Genomic DNA, 7,929 nt, shown 5'->3' with positions numbered 1-7,929 from the left:
CTCATTCTTCATCTCTTACACTTGCTCTTAAGAAAGTTGTGAATTATAATAAAATATTCTGGGCAGGACATTGTGAACAAGGAGTACAGTGTTTGGACTATTCAGATATTCTCACAAATAGGGTCAATGTGTACTATACCAGTTTTCAGAAAAAAATATACTTCACAGTCATGTTCTGATTCTATTTTTTATTAATTCCAAAGGCACATGGAAAAAAAAATCTCAGAGCTATCAGATTCATGTCCATTCACTGTTGCTTTGATACACATATGACTCTAAAATAAGATCAGGAATTCAGTTAATGGCACAATTTTAAGCAAAGGGTGAATCAGCTCCAAAGAGTGTCGTTCAACTCAACTTGACCCCAATAGAGCCAGGGACCAAAGCCCTTGATGACAGCCTTCTCCATTCTTTCTTTTTCTCTTGGAGGTTCCTATTTCCATTTTCTGTCCAGTAATGTGAATTCTCTCCTAGAGGCCCAGGAAAATGAGAAAGACTCAGGTCAGTGCAGGCAAATATCAGAAAATCCCTAAGTACTACTGATGTTATTTAGAACTAATTCAGGGATAGTTAACTATTTTATTGAACTGGAGAACAGTAAGATAACTAAAGAAATGAACCACTCAGTTTAATAAGATTGTGGGTTGGATAAGATACCTTAAAATCTTGACCATGAAAAATGTCCCAGCTAAAAATAAAGGTTACTGTCTCTAACTCTTTCTACTCTGATATAGTTGGGTGTTAAGCTCAGATCTGAGCACTGACGGATCCCATGGGTGTGGCACTGACCAGGTCAGCGCAGTGGACTGCTGCTGGACATGGGACTGGAGCCTTGGAAGTTACCCCTCTAAATGAAGTGATATTGAAAGAAATTATTATGTTTGTGGAGAGTTTTATCTATAAATATCCCCAGGAGGCAAAATATGTTTTTATGGAGCCACTGGAATGGAATACAAGCTTGCACCCTTCAGTATTTGAATCAGGTTACGTTGTCAGGTAAGCTAGCTAAATGCTTCTAGAATAGCTTTCTTCATAGCACATGCATTGGTGGATTGGGTGTGGACTTTTAACAAATCATTCTAACAAATCAGTTACCTCTGAACCAAGATGGGTACGATCAGGTGAAATCCAGGGATATTTCATTTCTATTTTTTTTTAATTTTAAAAATATTTATTTATGCATACAGAGCTGTGGTGCACACCAGATGTATAGACGTGGTCAGAGAATCCACCAGAGACAGAGTGGGGGGCAGAACAGGTAGATGGATGAAGCACACTGCTGAGGGAGCAGTGGGCGGGTCAGGAGAGGTCTGCCATGTGGATCACCTCCAGGGTTGGGAATCAAATTTGCACTAAGTGGCTGCGGCCAGCTTGCAGTGTTGCGTCTTACCTGTTGCAGCATGAGGGAGGGCCCTCATTTAATTTTTAAATTTCAATTTGTTTTGGTGGGGGTACAGTCTCAGTGACTCCACTCTCAGTGTTTGCTGCTGCCTTTATGCCTGACCTGGCTACTCAGCCATGTTCCCTTCCAGATGCCAATAGGCATTGGTTTTGTGGCTTTTGATAAAGACCAAATTCCTACTGGCATTTAAATATATCAGCACTGGGGGTAATAGAGGGAGAAGGGTACGTTTTGTTCAATATAAGAGATACATGTCTCAAATGACAACCTTCTAACCTGTGGGTTAAAAGAAATATCCTACCTCTTCTTCAAACAATGGGTTATATATTAGTATAGATCACAATATTTTAAAAAGTCATATTTATATATTAATTCATCATAATTATGCATCACAAACTATATAATCAATGTACATACATTGAAATGTTTTTCAGACCAGTTTTGTCTCTGTTCTTGTTTCTGACCTTTTGGTTGATACCTTTGATGTTGGAAAGGGTGAAAAGAATCTGTTAGGAAGGAAATCTTGCCTCAGTGGCTTGAGGAATGCCAGATAGGCACTGGTGAGCTAAGGGTTCAACTCAGACCTTGATAATTATAGAAAATAACGAAGGTCTTCATATCCGGGTCTTGACCATATGTACCTCTTTGTCTACCCTGTAAACCAGAGCACTTTCAGTAACCTATAGCACTTAGTGTTTGCCAACTCAAGCAACATAACTAGTGATATAAACCAGAGATGCCCTTCATGGCCAGAAGAATGTGTTATTAACACAGCCCCTCTCTTCCCCTTTCTGCTGACCGTAAGTACAACATAAGTCCCACCCAGAGCGTGGGGAACTGCCCTCCCTCCACACAGGCTCTGAGTCTTGATGGCAAAAGGACCATCAAGAAGGACTTAAACTAAGAGTCTCTGGATGTGTTTCTGTCAAATAGGCCTATCCTTGGCTGCTTTACAATATAGATGGATTCTTCTTGGGGATATATAATTTCTCAGGCCTCTTGTTCCCAAATAAATCCATTTTATCTATGCTAAAGTCTGCTCAAAACAGGTCAGTACTCTTTTGTTGAACTGAAGATATTTATGAGAACATATTTATGCTTGTGGCCTCACTTCTCACTTGATGTGTGTCTCCAAATGTACCCTCTGTAAAAGTCAACAAAAGTTTGCTCAGCCTTCTGAATTAGACTCTTTGGCATCTGACATTGAAACTGCTCCTGTTGTCACAAACTGAAAAGCTTTATGTTTCATCAGTCATTTTCCCTTTAGTGCCGATGGTTTTGAAGTGGGTATGTAGACACTGTGCTTTTTACATACTGTATGATTCATTCTTTCCCCTGGAGGCCCACTCCTGCTGTACAGAGGCTCCTCTGTTAGAACATTTGTCATCATCTTTCTGTTCGCTTTTTGGGGCCGAAATAGCTCCTGTTCCTTTTAGTAAACCTATAACTTGTGGGCAGGATCTCTTTCTCCCATTAATCAGCTGAAACCTGAGAATATTTTGTTTGGCCAGGCACACTATCTATTGAATTTTTAAATCTAAATTTATTTTGGTGGTGGGGGGGTGCAGTCTCCCCCACTCTCCTCCACTTTTAACTGCTTTTGTTCTTATCAGGCAGGATGAGATTAATAATAATCCCAAAACATTCCTAATGAAGCCTCTGTAGACTAAGAACGTTGTTAGTTGTGCTAACGTTGTTAGCCACTACAGACTAACAACATATGAGGATGCCACTCACGGTCATACCATCCATCAGTGGTACCTAGAAATTTGAGATTCTTATTCCTACTTTGAACATCCACATGGATTTACAGATCTAAATCCTAAAAATTTGGGAGAAGTAGGATTGGATAAGCATTCAGAATCACTTTATAAAATTGTCGTTTTCTGTTTTTTTCTCTCCTCTGGTGGAACTATAATTTTTGAATCATGTCTGCTATGTAATAGCTGCAAATCTTGCTTTGTTGTGTCTCAGTGATAGGAGTTGAGACAAAACAATGCACTGTAAGCACTTTGCAGGGGTGAGAAGCCAGAACCCCCACAAGTAGCCTTCTTCCCCCCAGTAAAGCACACTTCACTCAGATCATGCATTTCTGGGTCTTAGTTTTCTGCTTTGTATCATGAAGGACTGGATTACCTGGCTTCTAAGTTAGACCCAACTATATGCTTATTACTATTACTGTATTTTGGTAAAGTTTCTAAATCACAGTATTAAGAACGGCGGCCGTATGTTTTGTTATTGAGCTTTTTGGTGCTTGTCCCTGAGAATTACTAGTCTCTCAGTGGTAACCTCTGTTGATTCAGACGCGCATTTACAGAGCAGTAGCTACATCTGGACACTGAGCCAGACACCAGGGATTAAGCAAACGAGACTTTTCCCTGCTCTCTTGCTTTAGAGGCTAAGCTGCATATTTGTAACTCTCTCAGCTCCATGAGAAAGCCTCTTGACCAGGCAGTGGATTTACAGCACATTTCTTCCTGGTCTTCACAGGGTGGGTACAGTGTTTTTCTGCTCAAGAGCTCTTTATTTAGGTGTTGGAAACAGTTGAGCCCAGAAACAGAACTATTCCCGACCTAGCTGGCGCTTTATTTCTTGCTCTGCTGAGTGACAGGTTTCCACTGGTCGAAGCCACAGGCAGTGTCACCTGGCCCTTCAGCTCTGCGGCTTCTCTTCTGGAGTTGCCCTTTCTCAAGTTAAGCAGCTCCACATTGTTGGCATCGAGTCAGCCTATAACTTAGTCCTATCATCATCCACTTAGCAGAGTAGCCAGCCCAGGTAGAGCTTTGGCAGGACTGGACTCCTTCACGCGGATGAAGGAAAATTTGTTCTGCCTTTCCCAGCTCTTGAGGCCACCTGAATTCCTTGGCTCATGGTTCTGATTGCTCAGACCTGGTTCTGTCCTCGCCCGGCTCTCTCTGACTTCCTCTTCCTGCTTTCTAAGGGTCTGCTGGATAACACCGGACCCCTAGATAGTTCAGATGAGTCTTCCCATCTCTACATCCAGGACTTAACCATCTGCCAAGTACCCAAGTACCTTGTGCCAAGGTATCATAACCACAGGTTTCCGAAACGAGGAGATAAGTATTTTGTGGGGAGCCATTACTCAGCCTCCTGCACTACCTGCCCTCTGCATCTATTCTAGGGAAGTGGTGTAAGTAGATAGCTCAAGTCTGACAGAGTTACTTGTTTTCTGATGAACTGGCAATATTTCTTTTTTGATTTTCTGCATTACAAATTAAAAGGTTAACTCAGCTCTTAAGATGTGGGTCATTTTACCAAGGGAAGTAATAAAAAACCTTGGCAGTTTAATTAATGCTGTAATCACAGAGATCTATAGACATATCACTGCCAGAGAAACATTTTAATATTTTTGCATGCCAACCTAAAAAAAAATCTATTAAGTGGATAGAAATGGAAAGCTAAGAGATCTGATAAAATTCTCATCAGAAAAAGCCCATTTTGAAAAGCTAATCACTCTCACAAAGTAAGACGAATTAGGGGGTTTGGAGTGGGAACAGCCAATCCACAGAAAGGATCTAGGTTGTCATATACAGAGTACACATCACACACACACACACATGCAATCTGTGTACACACACGTGCTCACGTGTACCAGTACATACATACACATGTATGTGTACACACATGAGTGTATATACATGTGTGTGTCTGTCTTTGTTCATAAACAGAGAAGCCAAAAAAGTTCTTTATTTTAGAAAAAAAAGTACAGTTTCTGCACACAGTGCACATCACTGCCATTAATTATTGTGGTGTAAAAATTATACAAATAACATTAAAAAATTTCAAAACATGAAAGTCCAGTAGAACCAGTGGTGTTTTTAAGTTGTCCAAGGCAATACTGGAAAAACAAAACCAAAACCCGTGAATCAGTTCATGTGGGTATTCAGGGAATTGCTCGAAACTTTTCTCCTGGATGTATCATGTTAAGTAATCTGATTGTTAATAAGATTTAGATCTACAAGTCTAAGTGTGGGTGAGAGAGGAAAATAAGAGGAGCTTATAGTGGGAGGTATTTAGAGTCTTTTTTTTAAATATAATAATGAGACAGGAATATTTGATGAAATGTCTTTAACTTCTGATATACAGATAACTTAAGCTTTTGAGTTTTTCCTCCATTTTTTAGTGAAACAACAGCCAAATCAGAAGAAGTTGATAAAAACGGACAGCCTTTGCTCTCTCTCTCTGTACCACAAATTAAAATTAGGACCTTTGGGCAGCTGTCACGCTTTTTATATTTTGCCAAAGACACAAAGCTGAAGGAAGCACAAGCATGTATTGAAGGTAATATTTACACTCCAGGGTAAGAGTGAATTTTCTAGAAACACACTTATGGGGGAATAATTTGTTATGATATCTTGGAAGAAGTTCTATGACCTCAAAAGTCAAAAGAAATATGTTCAACTTTGTAAAAATGTTATTAATTTCCTCAGCTGAAATGTTGTGCCACGATCTCAAATTTCCACTGTACACGGAAAGCCTGATACTTTCCCATTAATAAGATTCTAGACCCTTCTTAGCTTCTGGAATGATCAGAGGCCCATAGCCTTTCAGGTTCATGACAGGAGAAAAGATAGTGTTACAAACACCAGCACAGATTTCCCACTCCACCTCACCCCCTCCACACATGTTGCTATAATGGATGGTCATCTGTTTCCTTTAAAGTGACTGTAGCCTGTTCATGTAGCAGAAATAGTCCATAATAGTCTTTAATTCCTCAACTGTATTTCACTATGACATCACAGCCTTCTGAGTAGTTTACATTCACTCATGAGAAATATATTTCCTCTTCATTTAGGATGTAGAAAATTCTCACTATTGTCTAACCATACAGAAAAAGAATGGGTTGGTTGCCTGCTATAATTGTGCTCTAAATACTTCTTCTAAGAAATAATACAACTCGGTAATAAGGTTATACATGCCATTTGCTTCTCTGAAGTTGTGGCTGGTGGGTTCCAGGCTTAAGTTCTTCTCACTCCTCAATGTATTACAATTGACGTGAGAAGATGGTCTTTTTAAAAAATGAACTTTTAGGACAGCAGTCTCTGTTGATATCTTGCCCATTCCTTCCTGTACATCAAAGATACCTTTTTTTTTTTTTTTTTTAAGATTTATTTATTTATTCGTACAGAACTGGGGTACAGGTCAGAGGGTGAGAGGCTTCCCCAGAGACAGAGTTGGGTACAGAACAGGCAGATCCACGAAGTACACTGCTGAGGGGAGCAGTGGGCGGGTCAGGAGAGGTCTGCCGCGCCATGTGGTCACCTCCGGGGCAGGGGGGAATCGAACTCATGCGGAAGTGGTTTAAGCTTCTTTGTGCTGTGCCTTAACCCGCTGCGCCACCAGGAAGGGCCCAAAGATACCTTCTTAAAAGGGATTAAATCTTGAGAGTAACGCAGATTACAAGAGGAGGCATGATGGTTCATTAAATTCAACTTGATATGTAAACCTACTATATAGCTTGCCATATGTGTGGACTGGCTAAATGTGTATTCTTCTTTGCATTTTCCTTTTGGGAGGGTTCTAGGTACAATTCTTAATTTTAGGTCCAGATTACATGGCACTTGGCAATGTCTCTTCCGAAAATTCATATAGTATCTCGTTCCGCAGATCTTTACAGATGGCAGCCTATCCGGTTGCTAAGTTGAGATGCTCAGTAAACATCTAGGGCTGCATTGCTTACACCTCACGCAGTCTTTCATAGGCCCTGAGCCTTCTGTTATTTTCCACTGGTGCAGTCTCAATGCATCACTCTACTTTAATCAGCTCAAACTTTCTGAATTATTTCCATAAGTGTTTCTTTCTCCCTGTCAAAATACACCTGCATTTTCATCTTAATTGGAATTCCTCTTTCGTAAACAAGGTTTTGCCCCCTTTCCCCTCATTTTTAAATCATATGTTTTTCTTTACCTTTACAGATTTTGTTTTTAGCATCTCTAGTTTCAACTTTTATATGTGTGTCAGCTTTACTCATGAGCTGGCATTTACGTTCTTGGCTATAATTTTAGTACATGTGTAAATACTGTTTAGATTTGCTCTTCGAATTCTAACATCAAAAACGACTGAAAATATATGCAGTTTGAACAGGTGGAAAAGACTGGCAGGAGATCTGGAGACTGAGAAAATCATGCTATTTTGGAAAGAAAGCATTTGTGAACCCTGACATTGGCTTGCTGCACAGACTCATGTGATTCTTCCAAGAGAACCAGTATTTCCTTTTCAAGTCAATTTCAAATATGTTAATTGAATGGCTTTTCTGAACAATGGCCTATAGTCAACTACACAAATAGACAAACACAAATGTAGTGTGTCTTGGCTCCTAGTCTGGAGATGCTATGTATAGGTTTTGAGTAGAACATCTCAAGAAGTATAAAAAATTCCTAAACACAGTATAATCTGAGAAATAGTAGTTCTAACCAGGTTGCTCAGAGTGGGCTTAATACAACAAACACTTCTGAGTGGGTTTCAAAGGATTCTTCATCTTTATTTTTTTTTAATAATAGATATAA

At 39.8% G+C, this 7,929-nt stretch overlaps 1 protein-coding gene across 1 annotated transcript in view; it reads left to right on the top strand.

Moving 5' to 3' along the window:
• Nucleotides 1–772: 772 nt before the first annotated feature.
• Nucleotides 773–7,929, top strand: part of ARMC4 (armadillo repeat containing 4) — a 105,058-nt gene continuing 97,901 nt past the window's right edge. The window contains exons 1-2 of the mRNA XM_004692947.2: nucleotides 773–996; nucleotides 5,547–5,704. Coding sequence (XP_004693004.1) covers nucleotides 773–996; nucleotides 5,547–5,704 — 382 coding nt within the window. The remainder of the gene's footprint in view (nucleotides 997–5,546; nucleotides 5,705–7,929) is intronic.

The sequence above is a fragment of the Condylura cristata genome, unplaced genomic scaffold (assembly GCF_000260355.1).
Source record: "Condylura cristata isolate star-nosed mole 26May11 unplaced genomic scaffold, ConCri1.0 scaffold00035, whole genome shotgun sequence".
Taxonomy (NCBI): Eukaryota; Metazoa; Chordata; class Mammalia; order Eulipotyphla; family Talpidae; genus Condylura; species Condylura cristata.
Note: the sequence above shows the minus strand (reverse complement) of the source record. Positions and strands in the feature narration are given on the sequence as shown.